At 40.4% G+C, this 21,888-nt stretch overlaps 4 protein-coding genes and 1 pseudogene across 4 annotated transcripts; 4 read left to right on the top strand and 1 right to left on the bottom strand.

Annotated features, from left to right (window-relative positions):
• Nucleotides 1-467: 467 nt before the first annotated feature.
• Nucleotides 468-3,266, top strand: LOC122973971 (annotated as a pseudogene).
• Nucleotides 3,267-5,672: 2,406 nt separating this feature from the next.
• On the top strand, nt 5,673-9,187 carry LOC122973679 (tripartite motif-containing protein 16-like). The gene has a single exon (XM_044341390.1). The coding sequence runs from the start codon at nt 5,955-5,957 to the stop codon at nt 7,530-7,532; it is 1,578 nt and encodes a 525-aa protein (XP_044197325.1). The 5' UTR covers nt 5,673-5,954; the 3' UTR covers nt 7,533-9,187.
• Nucleotides 9,188-9,924: 737 nt separating this feature from the next.
• LOC122973778 (tripartite motif-containing protein 16-like) lies at nt 9,925-12,158 on the top strand. Its single transcript, XM_044341513.1, has one exon. The coding sequence runs from the start codon at nt 10,390-10,392 to the stop codon at nt 11,887-11,889; it is 1,500 nt and encodes a 499-aa protein (XP_044197448.1). The 5' UTR covers nt 9,925-10,389; the 3' UTR covers nt 11,890-12,158.
• Nucleotides 12,159-12,404: 246 nt separating this feature from the next.
• On the bottom strand, nt 12,405-17,750 carry gmpr2 (guanosine monophosphate reductase 2). The gene is made up of 10 exons (XM_044342341.1): nt 17,543-17,750; nt 16,912-17,034; nt 16,131-16,250; nt 15,590-15,673; nt 15,314-15,487; nt 15,124-15,205; nt 14,636-14,742; nt 14,139-14,181; nt 13,872-14,031; nt 12,405-13,747 (listed from the first exon to the last, which is right to left on the bottom strand). The coding sequence occupies exons 2-10, from the start codon at nt 16,996-16,998 to the stop codon at nt 13,558-13,560; spliced, it is 1,047 nt and encodes a 348-aa protein (XP_044198276.1). The 5' UTR covers nt 16,999-17,034; nt 17,543-17,750; the 3' UTR covers nt 12,405-13,557.
• Nucleotides 17,751-19,011: 1,261 nt separating this feature from the next.
• Nucleotides 19,012-21,888, top strand: nedd8 (NEDD8 ubiquitin like modifier). Its single transcript, XM_044341201.1, has 4 exons — nt 19,012-19,231; nt 19,368-19,415; nt 19,522-19,604; nt 20,654-21,888. The coding sequence occupies exons 1-4, from the start codon at nt 19,214-19,216 to the stop codon at nt 20,778-20,780; spliced, it is 276 nt and encodes a 91-aa protein (XP_044197136.1). The 5' UTR covers nt 19,012-19,213; the 3' UTR covers nt 20,781-21,888.

Here is a 21,888-nt window from a genome sequence, read left to right as displayed (position 1 = left end):
CTGTTTGTGGGCATATCCCGGCCCACATAATTCTTCCTGATTGTGTCCAATTTTTTATATATAAGTATTGGGAATCACTTTATACCATTATTGTCCAGTTGTCTTCTGGCCTCTTATTTTATTCTAGTTATTCTTAGTCATTTTACACCCTTAATTCTTGATCTCTTCCAGAGGGTATTTTTTCTAAAAGGTGAAGACTTTAATGCAGACCCAAGCAACATGACATGTAATACAAACACACTCAAATTTCTCCAGTGTATGATTATGATTCTTCTATCGTGCCTCTATACGTACAGTGTGGTTAAATATGGTTCATGAGGTTATAGCTACACCAATACAAATTGTATCCCACTAGCCCTTATTGCTTATAAACTTGTAAAATCAATCTGCATAGCTTAATATTGTCTTTAAGCACACCAATGACTTTTAATGAAACTACACCACAACATCTGTCTGACTCCACCCCCTGAATGTTTGGTCTGGCATGTGACTGCGGTGTAAGAATAAGCTCTCAGGAAATCGAAACTGTTCTTCAGTGCTGCTGTGGTTGAGAAATCAGACCACAGACTGAGACACCAGAGACTAGTGAACAAACAAAATTCGGCAAAATCTGATTTCATTTTTCATTTCTGTCAATCAGAGACCGACAAGTAGCATCCTAAGGACTCATCATTGAATAGTATTTAAGAAAAAACAAATCAAGCAGTCTCAGGTTTTTGAAAACATGTCTGACAGTACAGATCCACAAGTTATCTTTTGCGACATGTGCACAGAGGAGGACAGGAAACCAGCGCGAAAGACCTGCATGAAATGTGAGATCTCCATGTGTGTCCAGCATCTCCAGATCCACCTGACCACTCCTGTGTTACTACAAACTCATCCTCTGACTGAACCTATGGCTTTATGTGGGACCACTAAATGCCCCCAACATGGAAAACTCCTGGAGTACTACTGCTAGGATGATATGACCTGTGTGTGTGTTTCCTGCGCCATTGAAGACCAGCACCGCGTGCACAACATGAAGACCTTCTCCACAGCCCAAAAAGAGCTCATGGAAAAGCTTGATGCTGAGCAGCAGGCCTTACTGGTGAAAACCAATGATGAGAACGTGAGTCTGGAAAAGTGGGAGAAGAGTGAAAGAGAGAAGCTGGGCCGCTGTAGTGTGCGTCTCATTGAGGCTGTGACTAACCTGCGTGATGTCGCCTTGACCAGCGTCCAGAGTTCAGTCTCTGCTCGTATGGTGTCCATCAAAACCAGCAAGAGCAGCATACAAGCAGCACAGAAGGAGAAGGACACCTTCAGATTCCTGCAGATGTATTCTCAGGTGCATCAGGATGTGGAGAAAGCAAAGGCCGCAGATCTGAGAAAAGGGTTGGAGCCTGGCAGCGATCGTGACAAACTGGTTGAGGAGATCAGACAGAGTGGTGAAAAGATAATGGAGCAAGCAGACCAGTTCTGGTGTTCTTTGTTGACTCTGGTTGACCCTGGAAACCACCAGGAGTTCATTGCTACTGATTCAGACCTGATCTTTGACCCCCAGATTTTCGGCCCTGCTATGTCACTGTCCGAAAACAAGAGGATGGTTTTCTACAATAGCTGGATGGGACAATGCTCTGCTACTCTTCTAATCTGTAGTATCAAATCAGATTCCAACTTTCAGAAGTGGGTGGTCAATCTTTCTGAAGACTATGACTGGACCATTGGATTATGTGACAAACAGTCTGCAAAGAACTTGAAGGATGGAAATGTCTATGGACTGTGCTGCAAAGGAGACCAGCTCAGCTTTCTCACAACAGAGTATGATGATTGTTCTGATGCATCAATGCCTCAAACAAAGAAACAGTGCAGGATTTCCACTAAAACAATCACATATCATGGCAAAAATGGAGATGAGGCCACACCACGACCTGAAATAGTGGAAGTGTTTTGGAACTTAGCGGCGTCCTCGCTGTCCTTCTTCAGCAGACCTGGACAGCACCAGAGGGAAGAAATACTCACAATTAAGATGAGCCTCAACACCAGTGACCTGGTCCCTTTTGTCCAACTGGGAAAGGAAAATGCTCAAAATACTTCAGACTGGTCCTATCAGCAATGGCGGTGTTCCTGTGGGCAGGTTTACAACAGGAAAATTAATAGATACGGCAATGGAATGTGCCAATACTCACACCAGGGTAACTGTTCCTGTGGGGCAATTATTGGTGACGCATGTATCACAAAGTTGATTTGTGAATTTGTATAATGAGTGGCTGTTGTCTATAACCACATCTTTCATGTCTAGATGCTGAATCCAAAAAATTGTAGATACCTGCTTCCGAAAGACTTGCAGCAAATGCTCCCTCTGTACCTGATGAAGAGCCAATTCAGGTTTGGAAGGTTGTACTCTTTGTAAATTAAATTTTAAAAAATACTTTTTAAGGGTGCATTTTACAATGTTGCAAGTCTTTGGAAGTAGAAAGTGGCTGTTGTCTATTACCCACAAGTTTACCCTTTTACCTTTACTCATGAATAATCATTACACAAATCTAGACGCGCATGGCTACAATTATCTACAATATTAACATTTCTCCTGCTTTCATTGGATGAGTATAAAGCTGCATATATTAGTGTTAAGTTGCTGTCAAATTAATATATAATGCTAACAGTGCAAATATCGGTAAGAGGTCCATGTTGTGATTGTTTTGAGTATGCAAAATACATATTGTATTCAATCGGCAATAGAATATCTTCAGCGTTTCATTCTAGTGATGTTAATTATTTTGTTTTGGAAGCTCTGCTCTGCTCTTAATGAACTGGACTAAGTCATTGGCAGTTCAAAGTGTTTGTCTCCATCTACTGGTGGTGAATTTGTCATTGCTCTCACATAGTGCAGTATCGTTGTATAGTACATGGTCTAATTAAGTCAGAATGGAAACAAGGAAATTTATGACTCTTGTATGTTGTGAATGATCTGATCAAAAAAAAAGCCAGTAAAATTGAAGATGTGTAATGTTTTTATTGACTGGATAAAATGTGAAGTGAAAGAAGTGTATTAAAAACTGCCTTTTAATTTTACCTTTTGCCATCATAAAAACAATCATTTTCACACCAAGTGTGACAGTATAAAATAAAATAACACAGATCATGTAACAACAGCTTGAAATGGCTTAAATGCAAAACCAGTCCATCAAAACCAGCAAGAGCAGCATGCAAGCTGCACAGAAGAAGAAGGACACCTTCAGATTCCTGCAGATGTATTCTCAGGTGCATCAGGATGTGGAGAAGGCCAACGCCATGGACAATTAGCACAATTAGAATCAGTTCCACCAGCTGGTACTTAGCTCCTTTTGTTTGCTTTGAAGGGAAAAAATAAGTCAAGTGGAGGCTTATTTGGAGCTCAACAACAATCCCAGAAGCAATGGAAATGCTCATGTGGGAGGGTTTGCACTGAGACCAGCAATGGATACAATCACAGAGGTTGCTTTTACCAGAAGTCTTCCCAGGCCACCTGTTCTTGTGGAGGACTTATTGGTACCCAGCACATTAGAGGTGCTTTGTGAACTTCTGTAATTGACAGGCATGTTTTTGTCTACAGCCCACATCTCCACATTTACATTCACATATTATTAATTATATTTATTTTCATGCCTATGAGTCACTACTAGAATTATATTTTTCTTGCTTTCATTGGGTGAATATAAATGTCAGTGATCAGTGCCAAGTTGCATTAAAATTAATATATAGTGCTGTCAATGCAAAGACCTCAGTAATAATGATAACAGGTGCAAAACAAGTTTAAAGGAAGAATTTTCACGATGAGTGGAGCAAATCTGAAGATGTAAATGTAATTAAATATAAAGTGTAAATGAATATGATAAATTAATGAGAAGATTTTTTGCTAGATTAACATGAACTGATTACTACCTAGATTTCATAGTTTGCCTGCCTTTTACTTAAAATGTAATGTATTTCACACCCAAAGAGCAATGTCAACACATTTTGGTAAGTCATGAATAAATTCCCATGAGATGAAATTGAAACTTAACAGTAGACAGAACAAAATGGCTGCAGTCACATATATCTGACTTCACCCCCTGAATGTTTGGTTTCGCATGTGATTGCAGCGTGGGAACAAGCTCTCAAGAAATAGAAACTGTACTTCATTACTGCTGTGGTAGAGCAATCAGACCACAGACTGAGACACCAGAGATGACTGACCAAACAAAATTCAGCAAAATCTGATTTCATTTTCAGTTTTCTGCCAAAACAGAGTCAACCAGGGACCAACAAGGAACATCCTAAGGACTCAACACCGAATAATATTCAAGAAAAAACAAATCAAGCAATCTCAGGCTTTTGAAAACATGTCTCAAGCCTTTTACGTGCAGGCCCCAGGCAGCTGCCTACTTTGCCTAATGGTAAAGTCCACCCCTGCCTGCAGTGGATTATCATTCATTTTGACTGATAAGAAATAGGGTGAGGCTTTTTATGGGCATTTGGCAAACATATGTAAATATTGTACAAAGATCCGTTGAAGAGTACACTGTAGTGTGTTTCCCAAGAAATGATACTGCTGAGGAGAACCACTGTGTTACAGCTCAAGCTATCATACTATCATACCAGATCGACTCTTGAGGGACCAGACAGTCAACAGCTAATTTGAGGCCATTTCCTATACTTCACAACCAATCTTTTGTTAACTCCTGGATGTGTTTATTCAACAGAAACTTGTTGTTGCAGCTGAAATATCAGCTTGTCTATTTAAGTGAGAAAGGTAACTAAATACCGGAGACACGGTATTCTTTTGCAGTCCAACTGCCTTTAATAGATCAAAGCGTATGCATACGGGCTCCCCAGGCTCTGCAGCAAGAGGAGCCCCTTGAACAGCTCATGCAAACACTTATTTCTTTCAGTCTCCGCCCAACACAACCGTAAAACAAGCACCTTGTGTGTAGTCGCACTTCTCTGTCTGCAGACACCTGCTTCCTGCAAGATAATCAATAAGAATTCCATACATGGTGTCTTGTACAGTTCTTGCATTTAGTCCCCCTTTTCCAATGATCACTTCTTAGAATCAGGGTCACCATGTATCATGTACTTCAGATAACCTTTTCTATTTCTTCTTCTCCAACAGCCGAGACATTCATATTGCCTACACAAACAAGGTGCGGGACATCTTGGCGAGACATTTAGCTTAAAATAGAATAATGTGACATATAACATATAAAGGCCAATAAAAAGGGTCAAAAGACAAAACTGATCAGTTGAACACATTTCTACACTGGATTAATGCAATACAATTAATACAATAATATAGTAATTTCTCCAACAGAACAGTTCTAATATCATTTTTTCCTCCACAAACTCAAGAGAAATTAATTTCCAAGATGTCATTGCCTCTGAAAACATATTTGATAATTTACAAAAGGGGTTGCGGCAAGTTGTCCTCTGTGACATGTGCACAAAGGAGGACAGGAAGTCTCCATGTGCATCCAGCACCTCCAGATCCACGTGACCTCTCCTGTGTTACTACAAACTCATCATCTGCATGAGCCTATGGTTTTATGTGGGACCACTAAATGCCCCCAACATGGCAAACTCCTGGAGTACTACTGCTTGGATGATATGATCTGAACATCAACATGTTTTGGTAAGTCATGAATAAATTCCCATGAGATGAGATTGAAACTTAACAGTAAACCTAACAAAGAGGCGGCACTCACATCTGTCTGACTCCACCCCCTGAATGTTTGGTCTGGCATGTGACTGCAGTGTGAGAATAAGCTCTCAGGAAATTGAAACTGTTCTTTAGTGCTGCCGTTGTAGAGCAATCAGACCAGAGACTGAGACACCAGAGTGTCGGTGTGACACCATTTTTAATTTCTGTCAACCAGAGACCAACAAGTAGCATCCTAAGGACTCAACACTGAATATTATTCAAGAAAAATCAAATCAAGCAATCTCAGTTTTTTGAAAACATGTCTGACAGTACGGACCCACAAGTTATCTTTTGCGACATGTGCACAGAGGAGGACAGGAAACCAGCGCGAAAGACCTGCATGAAATGCGAGATCTCCATGTGTGTCCAGCACCTCCAGGCCCATCTGACCACTCCTGTGTTACTACAAACTCATCCTCTGACTGAACCTATGGCTTTATGTGGGACCACTAAATGCCCCCAACATGGAAAACTCCTGGAGTACTACTGCTTGGATGATATGACCTGTGTGTGTGTTTCCTGCGCCATTGAAGACCAGCACCGCGTGCACAACATGAAGACCTTCTCCACAGCCCAAAAAGAGCTCATGGAAAAGCTTGGTGCTGAGCAGCAGGCCTTACTGGTGAAAACTGATGATAAGAACGTGAGTCTGGAAAAGTGGGAGAAGAGTGAAAGAGAGAAACTGGGCCGCTGTAGTGTGCGTCTCATTGAGGCTGTGACTAACCTGCGTGACGCTGCCTTGACCAGTGTCCAGAGTTCAGTCTCTGCTCGTATGGTGTCCATCAAAACCAGCAAGAGCAGCATACAGGCAGCACAGAAGGAGAAGGACACCTTCAGATTCCTGCAGATGTATTCTCAGGTGCATCAGGATGTAGAGAAAGCCAAGGCCGCAGATCTGAGAAAAGGGTTGGAGCCTGGCAGCGATCGTGAGAAACTGGTTGAGGAGATAAGACAGGGTGGTGAAAAGATGATGGAGCAAGCAGACCAGTTCTGGTGTTCTTTGTTGACTCTGGTTGACCCTGAACACCACCAGGAGCTCATTGCTACTGATTCAAACTTGATCTTTGACCCGCAGACTTGGGGCCCTGACATATCACTGTCCACAGACCAGAGGAAGGTTTTCTACAGTGATTGGACGGGACAAAACTCTGCCCACGTCTTTCACCTTAAGAGTACCCAGCCTGTTCCCAACTTTCAGAGGTGGGTGATCAGCCTTTCCGAAGACTGTGACTGGACCATTGGTTTATGTGACAAAAATAATACAAAGGAGTTGAAAGATGGAGATGTCTATGGACTATGCTGCAAAGAAGGTAACCATCTCAGCTTTCTCACAACAGAGTATGATGAAGTTATCGATGCATTTGGCCCAGTGCAAAACAAGCAAAAGCCCAAACTAGAGAAAAAGCGCAGGGTTTCTCTTCAGCCAATCAACCCTCCAGGTGAAGATATGGCAAAGACAATGGCCCGACCGCAAAAAGTGGAAGTGGTATGGAGCTTTCCTAACTCATTATCGTTCTTCAGCAGGATCGGCCAGCACCAGAGAATAAAAATAGTCACGATTAGAATCAACTCCGCCAGCTGGGACCTAGCTCCTTTTGTTCGGTTTGAAGGGAAAAAGTCACAAGAGAGCTCAAATAAGTCGAGTGGAAGCTTATTTGGAGCTCAACAACAATGCCAGAAGCAATGGAAATGCTCATGTGGGAAGGTTTACACTGAGACCAGCGATGGATACAATTATGGAGGGCGCATTTATCAGAAGTCTTCCCGGGCCACCTGTTCTTGTGGAGGACTTATTGGTGCCGTGCGCACCACAGAGGTGCTTTGTGAACTTCTGTAATGGGTTGGCATGTTGTTGTCTACAGCCCACATCTCCACATTTACATTCACATATTATTAATCATATTAATTTTCATGCCTAAGAATCACTACCAGAATTAGATTTTTCTTGCTTGTAAAATTAAAATGAAATTTAAATGAAATTTAAATTAAATTTAAATTAAATTAAGTTGCAGTAAAATTAATATATAGTGCTGTCAGTGCAAAGACCTCAGTAATAATGATAACAGGTGCAAAACAAGTTTAAAGGAAGAATTTTCAAGATGAGTGGAGCAAATCTGAAGATGTAAATGTGATTAAATATAAATAATCAAAGTGTAAATGAATATGATAAATTAATTAGAGGATTTTGTGCTAGATTATCATGAGCTGATTACTACCTAGATTTCATAGTTTGCCTGCCTTTTACTTAAAACGTAATGTATTTCACACCCAAAGAGCAATGTCAACATGTGTTAGTGAATCATGAATAAGTTCCCATGAGGTGAAATTGACATTTAACAGTAAACCTAACAAAATGGCTGCAGTCACACCTGTCTGACTCTACCCCCTGGATGTTTGGTTTGACATGTGAGTGCAGTTTGAGGATAAGCAAATCGAAACTGTTCTTCACTGCTGCTGTGGTTGAGCAATCAGACGAGAGAGCAGTCTGCAAAGAATTTGGAGGATGGAAATATCTGTGGACTGTGCTGCAAAGGTGACCAGCTTAGCTTTCTTGCAACAGAGTATGATGATTGTTTTGATGCATTAATGCCCCAAACAAAGAAATAGTGCAGGATTTCCTCTAAAACAATCACATATCATAGCAAAAATGGAGATGAGGCCATAGCATGACCTGAAACAGTGGAAGTGTTTTGGAATTTAGCAGCGTTCTCACCGTCCTTCTTCAGCAGAAGTGGACAGCACCAGAGGGAAGAAATACTCACAATTAAGATGAGCCTCAACAACAGTGACCTGGTCCCATTTGTCCAACTGGGAAAGGAAAATGCCCAAAATAGCTTCCAGCAGCGTTGGAATTGCTCGTGTGGGAACGTTTACAACAAGGCTATCAGTGGGTACATTATGGGAAGATACCAGTACTCACACCATGCTTATTGTTCCTGTAGAGCATTTATTGGTGACCTATGCATCACAGAGGTGATTTGTGAGCTGCAGTAGTGGGTGGGAACCAAATTATCATTGCTAATCATTATAAATGTCAAGTAGCTACAAATGTCTACAATAATAGCCTGTATCTTGCTTTCACTGGATGATAAATGTAATTGATTAGTTAAGTTGCTGTCATTTGAATATAGTGCTATCAGTGCAAATATCTCAGTAATTAGCCCATGAGTATACAAAATACACATCATACACAATAGGTAATAGAATATCTTCAGCTGAATGTCTTTACATTGTAGTAATGTTGATTATTTTGTTTTGCGGGTTGCTTTTAATGTACTCAACTAAGTCATTCTGTTTTTCCTGTAATGTTTCTACTTCTGCTAGTTCAAGGTGTTTGTCTCCATCTAGTGGTGATGAATGTGTCATTGCTCTCACAATGTTCGGTATCGAAGTGTAGTACATGGTCTAATTAAATCAGAATGGCAACAAAGAAATGTGTGTCTCTCGCATGTTATGAATGATCAGATCAAAAATAAAGCCAGTAAAGTTGAAGATGTGTAATGATTTTTATTGACTGGATAAAAATAATCATTTTCACAGCAATGTGAAAGTATAAAATGAAACAAGACAGATCATGTAACAACAGCTAGTAATGGCTTAAATACAAAACCAGTCCATCAAAACCAGCAAGAACAGCATGCACGCTGCACAGAAGAAGAAGGACTCCTTCAGATTCCTGCAGATGTATTCTCAGGTGCATCGGGATGTGGAGAAGGCCAACGCCATGGACAATTAGCACAATTAGTATCAGTTCCACCAGCTGGGACTTAGCTCCTTTTGTTTGCTTTGAAGGGAAAAAGTCACAACAGAGCTCGAATAAGTCAAGCGGAGGCTTATTTGGAGCTCAACAACAATGCCAGAAACAATGGAAATGCTCATGTGGGAGGGTTTGCACTGAGACCAGCAATGGGTACAATCACAGAGGGTGCTTTTATCAGAAGTCTTCCCAGGCCACCTGTTCTTGTTTAGGAGTTATTGGTGATCTATATATAACCCAGAATTATATTTTTCTTGCTTTCATTTGGGTAAATATAAATGTCAGTGATCAGTGCCAAGTTGCAGTAAAATTAATATACAGTTCTGTCAGTGCAGTGATCTCAGTCATAATGATAACAGGTGCAAAACAAGATTTTTCAAGATCAGTTGGCCAAATCTGAAGATGCAAATGTGATTAAATATAAATAATGAAAGTGTAAATGAATATGATAAATAAATTAAAAGATTTTGTGCTAGATTATCATGAGCTGATAACTGCCTGGATTTCATGGTTTGCCTGCCTTTTACTTAAAATGTAACGTATTTCACACCCAAAGAGCAACGTCAACATGTGTTGGTAAGTCATGAATAAATTCCCATGAGATGAAATTTGAAACTTAACAGTAAACCTAACAAAGAGGCTGCACTCACATCTCTCTGACTCCACCCCCTGACTGTTTGGTTCAGCATGTGAGTGCAAGAGTGACTAAGCTCTCAGGAAATCGAAACAGTTCTTCAGTGCTGCTGTAGTAGAGCAATCAGACCACAGACTGAGAGACCAGAGATGACTGAGCAAACAAAATTTAGCCAAATCTGATTTCAGTTTCAGTTTTCTGCCAAAACAGAGTCAACAGGGACCAACAAGGAGCATCCTAAGGACTGAACACCAAATAGTATTCAAGAAAAAACAAATCAAGCAGTCTCAGGTTTTTGAAAACATGTCTGACAATATGGACCCACAAGTTGTCTTTTGTGACATGTGCACAGAGGAGGACAGGAAACCGGCACGAAAGACCTGCATGAAATGCGAGATCTCCATGTGCGTCCAGCATCTCCAGATCCACCTGACGACTCCTGTGTTACTGCAAACTCATCCTCTGACTGAACCTATGGCTTTATGTGGGACCACTAAATGCCCCCAACATGGAAAACTCCTTGAGTACTACTGCTTGGATGATATGACCTGTGTGTGTGTTTCCTGCGCCATTGAAGACCAGCACCGCCTGCACAACATGAAGACCTTCTCCACAGCCCACAAAGAGCTCATGGAAAAGCTTGATGCTGAGCAGCAGGCCTTACTGGTGAAAACTGATGATGAGAACGTGAGTCTGGAAAAGTGGGAGAAGAGTGAAAGAGAGAAGCTGGGCCGCTGTAGTGTGCGTCTCATTGAGGCTGTGACTAACTTGCGAGACGTTTCCTTGACCAGCGTCCAGAGTTCAGTTTCTGCTCGAATGGTGTCCATCAAAACCAGCAAAAGCAGCATACAGGCAGCACAGAAAGAGAAGGACTCCTTCAGATTCTTGCAGATGTATTCTCAGGTGCATCAGGATGTGGAGAAAGCCAAGGCCGCAGATCTGAGAAAAGGGTTGGAGCCTGGCAGCGATCGTGAGAAACTGGTAGAGGAGATCAGACAGGGTGGTGAAAAGATGATGAAGCAAGCAGACCAGTTCTGGTGTTCTTTGTTGACTCTGGTTGACCCTGAACACCACCAGGAGTTCATTGCTACTGGTTCAGACCTGATCTTTGACCCACAGACTTTGGGCCCTGGCATGTCACTGTCCAGAGACCAAAGGAAGGTTTTCTACAATAGCTGGATGGGACAATGCTCTGCTACTCTTCTAATCTGTAGTATCGAATCAGTTCCCAACTTTCAGAGGTGGGTGGTCAATCTTTCTGAAGACTGTGACTGGACCATTGGATTATGTGACAAACAGTCTGTAAAGAACTTGAGGGATGGAAATGTCTATGGACTGTGCTGCAAAGGAGACCAGCTCAGCTTTCTCACAACAGAGTATGATGATTGTTCTGATGCATCAATGCCCCAAACACCGTACAGGATTTCCTCTCAAACAATCACATATCATGGCAAAAATGTAAATGAGTCCACACCACGACCTGAAACAGTGGAAGTGTTTTGGAACTTAGCGGCATCCTCGCTGTCCTTCTTCAGCAGAAGTGGACAGCACCAGAGCGAAGAAATACTCACAATTAAGATGAGCCTCAACAACAGTGACCTGGTCGCTTTTGTCCAACTGGGAAAGGAAAGTGACCAAACTAGCCTCCAGCAGCATTGGAAGTGCTTGTGTGGGAATGTTTACTACAAGACCATCAATGGGTACAGTATGGGAAGGTATCAGTACTCACACCATGCTAATTGTTCCTGTGGAGCATTTATTGGTGAACCGTACATCACAGAGGTGATTTGTGAGCTGCAGTAGTGGGTGGGATGCAATTAATCATTGCTAATCATTATAAATGTCAACAAGCGCATAGCTACAAATATCTACAATAATAGCCTGTATCTTGCTTTCACTGGATGATAAATATAATTGATTAGTTAAGTTGCTGTCCATTGAATATATAGTGCTATCAGTGCAAATATCTCAGTAATTAGCCCATGCATATACAAAATACACATCATACACAATAGGTAATAGAATATCTTCAGCTGAATGTCTTTATATTGTAGTAATGTTGATTATTTTGATTTGCGGGTTGCTTTTAATGTACTCAACTAAGTCATTCTGTTTTTCCTGTACTGTTTCTACTTCTGCTAGTTAAAGGTGTTTGTCTCCATCTAGTGGTGGTGAATGTGTCATTGCTCTCACAATGTACAGTATCATAGAATAGTAGATGGTCTAATTAGGTCAGAATGGCAACAAAGAAATGTGTCTTTTGCATGTTGTGAATAATCAGATCAAAAATAAAGCCAGTAAAATTACAGATGTGGAATGTTTTTATTGACTGGATAAAATGTGAAGTGAAAGAAATGTATTAAAAACTGCATTTTAAGTTTACATTTTGACATCATAAAAACATTTTCACACCAATATGACAATATGAAACAACCCCAATCATGTAACAACAGCTTGAAATGGCATAACTAGAGACACTGTGTGAAGTGAAACCATACCTAATACTGATGGTACAAAACATCCAAGGCTTATTCCAAGGAAGGACCACTTACTTAAAAGGCAATAATGAATCATTTGAATTTGTGCATCACTGAAATAAACCTCCTCAAACTTTGGTATCGATCAGGAGCAGCTGGAACCAGAGAGGAAAATGTAAATGCAAAGAAAAATGTAAATATCTTTATATTGAAGAACACCTCTGGTATGAATTCAGCACTTCATAACTAGAAATATCCATATACAGTATGGTCCATATATAAATTCTCCCAAATCTAATTTACCTATTTTAAAAGATACATATGCAACAGTAGATGCTGGAAACAAAGTATGACACTGTAGTCTCAAAACATTTCAATGAGACAATAACTGAAACTAAATATTAGACTCTCAAATTACAAATCATTAAAGTGCAAAACTTGATGAGTGATGGAATGATTGAATTTCTAAAAACAGATCCATTTCCTAATTAGCCATAGCAGTTGCATACATATTTATTGTACATGTTGTATGTACCGATTATGGCATGTGGAATGATTCACAGCTACAAAACCGTGAGATAGCCACAGGTTTGCATACATGTGAAAAGAACAATTAAAGATCTTATATTGGAATGATGAGATGCAGGCAGACACGCGAAGAGCAGGAGAATTACTGCTCTAGCTTATATGATGCTGTCTAGAGACTCTGAACCCTGAAACACTTTGTGTCTTAATGAAAAACATTATTCAAAATCTACTCAGAGTCTGTGTGCTGAAAAAATATTTCTGTTTTAAGTCAATCCTAATATATTAAAATTGCATTAAATTCCAAGTCAAAGGACCTTAACTTATGCAAAAAAACTAAAAACGACAGGGAAGGTCAGTATTTATGTATTACTGTATGTGTCTGTTAAATGCACAAACAGCATTTTGGAGACAGACGGGCAGTGTTGCAGACTTCTCTTTTGTTTAGAAGCAAGATCGAGCTGGACGTTCAGCTGTCATTGCCGAAGACGGTGTTGAGCTGCTGGGTGACCCTGATGAAGGTGGTCCTGCGGCTCAGCTCCTTCAACTTGCCTGCCCCAACATAGGTGCAGGTGGAGCGGACCCCGCCCAGGATATCTCGTATTGTCACATCCACGGGACCTTTGAAAGGAACTTCCACTGTCTTCCCCTCGGACGCTCTGGAGGAAAAAAAACAATAACATGTATACTAAGATAATTCATAGAAAAGAAGCCCTAAAAGTATCAACTGAGTCAGGTACTCTGAAATTATATTTTTATACCTTATCTACGAAAATAACTGACCTGTACTCAGCCACGCCCCCTGCGTGCCTCTTCATCGCCATTTCGGAGCTCATTCCATAGAACAGCTTGTATTTCTTGCCATTTTTCTCAATGACCTCGCCCCCGCTCTCTGAGTGGCCAGCCAGCATGCCACCCAGCATCACAAAGTCAGCTCCCGCACCTAAGAGTCACATAAAAAGAGCCAAATAGTGAGAAACCTGGATCGACAGACTATGAAAGAATTTTTTATATGAGTGGAATTAATTAGAGAGTAAGTTGGAAACTCACCAAAAGCCTTTGAGACATCTCCTGGGCAAGTACATCCCCCATCCTGCGTGAAAGAGAAGAGATGTTGTGATTGTGACTTTATGTTTTATCATGTGCAGCCTGGAGGAAAAGATAAGTACTCAGAGGGAAGCACATGTCTAACAAATCACATGGTCCTTGAAGAGAGGATGCACTGCGCCTGGCCAAATAGTGGAACACATAACCCAATATAAAACCACAAATTGTGTGTCATTAGTGAGGTGTAGAGGTGCTGGTTGGTTCTGGATTTTGTCATCTCCAAACAGAGCCAGGCTTGTTGTTTCCCCATTCTCAGTCTTTGTGCTAAGCTAAGCTAACTGGCTGCTGGCTGTAGCTTCATATTTACCACACAGACAAGGGAGTGGTATCGATCTCTCGGCAAAAAAGGGCCAATTCCCAAAGTATCAAATTATTCCTTTAGCATTTATTCCAGGAATTCTGATTAAATTAACAGATTTTTATAGAAGAGAGTCACTTACGGAGATGATGTGGCCACCCAAACCGTGGGCTGCATCTGCACACTCAATCACAGCGCTGAGCTGGGGGTACCCCACCCCTGTCTTCTTGCGAGTGGTGCATACAGAACCTGCAGAGGAAGACACACATGAGACAGAGGACTAGTCTTCCAAGTCTGCGGTCCAGGATTTGCAAGCATTGTTTGTGGTCTGCTTATTATTTCTTTTCTGCAGCATGTGTGAATGCTTACAAGCAGTGACACAGGTGTAGCACTGTCAGCAAGTTAGTCAGTTTCAAACACTATAAATTAATTGTGTTCTTATAAATGATGATGCGTTTCCTTCCGATATTAATAACCTAAATTAAGGCTTCATGTGTTAAGCAATACAGACAGAGTATTAAGACAACTTTTAAAAATTCAGAGTCTGATTGATGATGTGGTAACGTTCTCTGCAGGGCAGGCTGCATGTAAAGAGCAGAAATGTGTTAGTAAGTGTTACGCTCTGATCACCTGGTCCGATGCCTACTTTGATGATGTCAGCTCCGGCCAGGATCAGCTCCTCCACCATCTCTCCTGTCACCACGTTTCCTGCCTAAACCAAAAAAAAAAAAAAAAAAAAGGTTGTCCTGTACTTATCTCCAAAATAGAGAAAGTGCATTCTCTCCTTCAATTTAGAAACATAAAGGAGACATTTACTGACCATTATAGTGTGTGAAGGGAACTTCTCCCTGACGTCTTTGACAAAGTGGACAAAGTGTTCAGAGTAGCCGTTAGCCACATCCACACAGATGTACTGCAGCTGTGGCACCGCCGCCAAGATGGCTGAAATCTTCTCAAAGTCATTGTCACCCGTCCCCGTGCTCACCGCTACACTCTGGGAGAAACAGAGATAAATGTGTTACAATAAATACCACACCTAATAAAACTAGGGATGGAAAAAAGGAAAAAATGATGGATTACACAGTGATTACAGTACCTCCAGGCATTCTGGATGTTTTTTTGCAAACTCCACCCAGTCATCCACAGAGTAATGTTTGTGGACAGTAGTGAAGAGAGTGAACTAGTGGAAGAGAACAACAAATTAATTGAGATATTTATACAGAGACATAATGTAATAAGGCAAGATAATTCAGCGGTTTTAAATTGATTAATATATGATCTAAATCTATGAGGTGCCTATTATTTACTGTGGCTTAAAAGGTCAAGAGGATGCTGAATTAAGAGTGGTAATACACAGCAGTAAGTGTTATAAAACAATCATTCAGTATCATTATGAGAACATAAGCCACCTACACTCTATCGTCTAGGAAACATTTTTGAAAAGGATCTTGTTTAATCTGGTCTCTGGAGGAGGCACTGAAAGTAGGGCCTGTCCTCATTTATCAGCCTGCCATGTAATATAGGGATTATTAGGCATTATCGTGTTCACAGCTTAGATTAAATTTAGGTTTGGACTACTTAAATCACCTTTCCTTCAAAACAAATGACTGGTACAACAAATTATACATGTAGTTTACCTGGTGCAGAGCCAGGGCCATCTCAAAGGTCCCCACAGTGTCCATATTAGCAGCGATGATGGGGATGCCTCTGTAGCTGCCCTTGGAGTTCCTGAAGGTGAAGCTCCTCATCAGGTCCACCTGAAAGAGGCAAATACAGCAGGAGCTTAAAGGACAGGTTCACACTTTTTCAAATCTGTCTTAAATCGATAGTCAGGTGTCCATATGAACAGTGAAAGAGGTTTTCCTCACTGTAATCATTTCTCCTCTTCCACATTGCGTCCACACAGTCATTTTGTGCAAAAATGTAGTTAAAATTTTATCTGAAGCTTATATGAGGCTTCAGCTGTCTAAGTTAGTCATATGAAGTGGATATCTGTCACATTTACAATCTTTTTAGCATCTAATTCTCTCTTTGTGTTTCCCTGTTGAGCTGCGGTGGAAGTATAATAACAAAAAGAGGGACTTTGGCACTAAAAAGACAGTAATGTTGAAAGATATCTAAAAATATTAAAATCAACTTACTTAATCAGTTTAAAATGCTCCTCGTGAGTCAGAATGTGTTACCACAGTCACATGACTCTTTGATACATGCAAGCTTGTGATTAAAGGGTAAGTGCTCTGACCAGCTGGGAAGCTGAGAATGGGGCCTAACACTTCTTCTCTCCTTCAATAACTATCTACGAGGATGTGTGCTCACTCAGAGTACCTCCGCAGGATGATTAAAGGTCCAGAAAATGGAAGTATTTGTATTTAGGTCAGTTAGTTTTCATGTGGAAAGAATCCACAGCTGTATACGTACCTCGCTCCTTGACTTGAGTGTGCTACGCTTTGGGCGGAGGAGCACATCCTTAAAGTCCAGTTTGATGTCATTCTCAATGCGAGGCATGTTGGAAACAGGTTATGTAACTACAGTACAGTGAATCTGTGGAAAACAGGGAGGTCAGAGGACAGGATGGTGGCTTTATGCTGTGTATTTTCTCATTTTTACACCCCTTGATGCTCTCTTCACACACTAACACACACGTATATTGTCATTAAATGCCATTAACTACTAGCAGGCAAGGTGTAGAGTCTGGGAAGGGCTCATTATAGTCAAGCATCATTCAAAAGATTAGTCAGAATTAGCCAGAACTGTAATTACTATTTCATGCAAACGTAATAAGACCATTTTTTAGCTAAGTAGCGGTTTCAAATATGCTTACAGGCTACTGAAAAAGCTGTTGCTAATGCTATTCACACATAACTAAACCACAGATGTCAGAACAACGTTGCTTCTTTAGCCTCGGTGTCAAAATTCAAGGTTACATCAATTCAAAGCATCGCAATTGAAGCCGCTCTTGATACGTAATGCAAAGCGTTTATCTTTGCAAAAAGCACTAATTAGTCCAAGACTGAGTTATATAATTCATTTGGTAAGATAAAGGAATTACCTTTAGGAAAGTGTGACAGCTTTTTTTCTGTGCTGCTACTTCCTGTCCCACTGTGTGTGCGCGGGAAGATTGACTGGGGAGGACACCTACTGACAGCCGGTTTGTAGTTTTTGAGGCGCTGTTGCTTTTAGACGATAGTCATGTTGCATTCAAGTGCTCCTCGGATGTTCCCAATTCGCGAGTTGGGAAGTCATTCTTTCGACTTCGGTGTGTTCATGAGCTTTTAAATCGTAATGTGGAAACAACATGGACGCTACAAAGACGGTGTGTTGTATTTTTTTCATTGACTGTATATAAATATGGACGTCATGACAGCTCCCCAAAAGTGAAGCCAACACATCTCAATCGTCCCCTGGTGGCTGGCTGCAGTATAGGTGATAAGTACCGCCCCCTCCATGTTAGTGGATGGGACATGAGCCAAACTAAAAAATACAAGTACATGTCAAACAAATTTTTCCCAAAGATGGTTTCTGTCATTTTAGGTACAGACGGATGACGAATTAAAAGAAAAACCAACATAAAATTTCTTAGTAAGGTGTTGAGCTACCATGTGCCACCAGAAGAGCTTCAACGTACCTTGACATTGATTCTACAAGTCTCTGAACTCTACTGGACACCATTCTTCCAAAAGATATTCCAAAAGATGATAGTGGTGATTGACAACACACCCCTGTGATGTTGTCACCATAATAACATGTTACACAACATACACCCCTGATCCCTAACCCCAACCACCCCCCTCTTCATGCCTAAACCTAACCAAGTGGGTATCATGAAGTATAGTGGGTGTTTGTGTAGATGCTACAAGTCCTCAGATAGACCTACTTGGGTCATCCTGTTGCCTGACTCGACTGCGCAGACTCTTTGACTTTTTGTTGCTGCACCAGTACATTCCCTAAAACCACAAAAATATCGCTTTACCTGACTTGTTATCAGGGTTAATGCTAATAAATTAATAATAAATAAACTTTTCTAACTAATCATGGTCACTCTATGTGGACTGCAATTAATGGTTACAACCTAATACTATAATACAAATTACATGAGAGCAAAAAAAAAAGATATGCACTAAGTGAATTAATAAGAAGTTTCTTGCCATCAACCAAACATTTACTTTTTTCCACCATGTTTCTGCGTATATTATGTCAACTTTCAGCAACAAATTCGACTTTCCAAGTTGTTGTTCTGACTTGAGACAATGTTCATGTGAATTTTCCCAGTTAGTAACAAATTTTTCCAATTATTCCGACACCACATGAATGTCACATTTTACAAAAAACTACAAATCCAAGACCTGCTTTACGCCATGTTGCAGTTATGTCGTAAAATTTCCTTTTAGCCGTTGAGAAAACACATTTTACTCGCTCACACCAACAAAAGACAATTCATAGGAGGCATGTTGTGTTTTTTTTTAAACAGCAGGTGAAGCAAACGTTAAATCACGAGAAGCGGAACCGTTGACACAGAAAGAACGAGGCGGAGGGATTCACTGTGACACACCGGAAACACACACTGAATCTTGGGAAAGGAAGGAATATCGAGTTTCTTCACCAAAATAACGAATTTAAACATTATTTTTCAACCCGGAGCTGGTCAAAACATAGATTCAGCTACTATATAATTACACTTCTGTTCCCGCCTCAGTGAATTTTACCGAACAGATCAACAAAGATGCTGATTAAAGTGAAGGTAAGACACTGAAAGCATAATTAGCCCGTTTCACATGAGCTAACAAATGAAACATTTCATGGCTGTTTATTACTGATCCTCTAAATCGTGTACAGTGTTTATGCTTAATAATAATCTGAAATAATCTTCGTCACAGACACTCACTGGCAAGGAGATTGAGATTGACATAGAGCCCACAGATAAGGTATAATACTGTTATTTCCTCATTTGTTACTATAAGTTGTAGTAAGCTTTTTATTCAGTGTGTGTAATTGTGAGCTTGGATTAAAGTTGTATTAATTTCCATTCAGGTGGAGCGGATTAAAGAAAGGGTGGAGGAGAAGGAAGGGATCCCTCCGCAGCAGCAGAGGTTGATCTACAGTGGAAAACAGATGTAAGATACACTTTCTGGATTGAAGGATATTAAAAGACCAAAAGCAAACATTGAATTTGTTTCCAAAGCCTGATATAGTTCATTATTCTGTCTGTGCCATCCTGCTGCTGTAAATGCTCACTAGTGCATCAACTGTGTATTGATCTGCTTGCTCAAAATAGTCAAAAGGTTCACAAGAGGTTTTATTGTCACATGCACAGCAACATTGAAGGCAGTGAAATTTGGCTTCTTTGAGCTCTAGTTCCAGTTAGAGTATATAATAAAATGAGAGGGAAATATACAAATATACATTATATTGCACATTGGTGCGCAGGTGCAGGATTGCGCATAAGTGACGGGTGAGAAATGCTTTTGATAAAGACAGAACAACATGGTGGATTTTGTTTTTTAATGGGATTTGTTGACTTTAAGAAAAATATAGAATAACAGCAGTTTTTTACTTAAATCAGTTTAGGAATAAGTTTCATACCTTAAACTCCTAAAGAATGTTTTATGCTCTTTAAAGGAGTTAATTTATGTTTTTGGTGACATGGTGACATCGTCCCCTGTCATATGAAAACAGATTAAAAAAAAACAATACAGGCTAACGTTATCTTTTTCTAACTAAGAATTTTTTTATGTCTCTAACAAATGCACAATTTTGTTTGTTGTTAAAAACTACAGCACTCAGCTGTTTTAGGAATCACTAAGCCTTTATTAAAAAGGAATCTATATATTTGTGACCCTGTTTTCAAAGGTTTACTTCTTCAGTAGGAACTAATGGGTTTGGGGTGAGTGCCACAGACAGGGCAACATAATTAAAGAAAGTATTGAACTTTAACTTGATTGTCCCAAAGGGGAAATTTGCTTAGTATAAAAAATATGCAAAACAAATGCTTAAACCCTCCACACAAGCTCACATAAAACAATGTACATCAAGTTACAGCATAACATAAAGTCCAATTGTCCCTGCTGTCATTTAAAATAAACAATCTATATAAAATTTCAATTTCTAATTAAGGATTTTTTGATCACCTTTTCTCTAAATCTCCACCTTTTTCTATTTTCAGGAACGATGAGAAAACAGCAGCAGACTACAAAATCCAGGGAGGCTCTGTTCTCCATCTGGTTCTTGCTCTGCGAGGAGGTCAGGTGCTTTGCTATCCCAGAAGCCCCTTCTCCACACCTGCGTTGTAGCCATCCCCTACGAAACATGCCTTAGCTTTTGTGATGCCTACATTACGCGGATCAACTGAAGACACACGGCCACCGGTTACGGAGTCACCCGGCGGCGTTTGTAGGCAGCCCAGAGCCATTTGTAGAAAGAGTTAAATCAGGTTCTACTTGTGGCCGCCACTTCCTTACAGCCAAAATGTGTTGGCTGAAAACACTTCTCCTCCTCCCCCCCTACTGTAACGTTGCCATGGCGAGACACTGCACATGTTAAAGCTGGGCTGGCTAAAAAAATAAAGTTACTTTAAAAATTAAACAAAGCTTTGCCTACAGATTTACAATCCAGAGCTAATTTGGCTGCCTTCTTGTGTCTCTTTATACATCTCTGAGGGAGGCAAGGCTGAGTTTCCCAAAGGTTATCTTTGTTCCCCTATCTGTAGCATCCAGGTGCTTTAGGGAAATCCATCCTTGGATCCTCCAGACTCAGACACAAACAAAGGTTTAGTTTCTTTTTATTAATGTCATACACGTTTTATTCTGTTCTCTACAAATTACCCCAACCTTCCTCACCACTTTAGTATAATTATTCCAAGGCTACTGGGTGTATCAAAGCACCCATGTAGCTCAACTACAGTTGTAAAGAAAGGATAGCAGCACATTTAAGGGAACATAAGAAGTAGAGGACATGTTTGGTGCTCTGTGTATTAGAAAAAAAAAACCCTCCTGTCACTTATTTTAAATCATGTACTCCATCTTTACGCCTGCTTCATAACTAGACTGAGCATGTCCGTTTAGTAGGATAATGTTTTATATAATTTCATATGAATTTGTGTCAAGTATTTGCTTTTTTTTTTTTTTTTTTTTGCTGATTGCATATTATTTTACTGTCACTAGAGGACAAGGTCAGCTGTGCCAGCTGTGGTCCTGTCTGAAAACAGCTTCAGTTTACGTGGATATTGTTTGGTTTGTTTGTATGTTCAGAGAAGCAATTTTAACTTTTGAGATTGCGGTGTCCAGCAGCACCCATGTGCCCCCCCCTACCCCCACCCTTTGGCGTGTACAGAATTGTGTGAAATTGACCTTTTCTGTGGATTCGTTTGTCAGTAGAATAAACTTATATTGATGCTGAAAA

The sequence above is a fragment of the Thunnus albacares genome, chromosome 22, assembly GCF_914725855.1.
Source record: "Thunnus albacares chromosome 22, fThuAlb1.1, whole genome shotgun sequence".
NCBI lineage: Eukaryota > Metazoa > Chordata > Actinopteri > Scombriformes > Scombridae > Thunnus > Thunnus albacares.
Note: the sequence above shows the minus strand (reverse complement) of the source record. Positions and strands in the feature narration are given on the sequence as shown.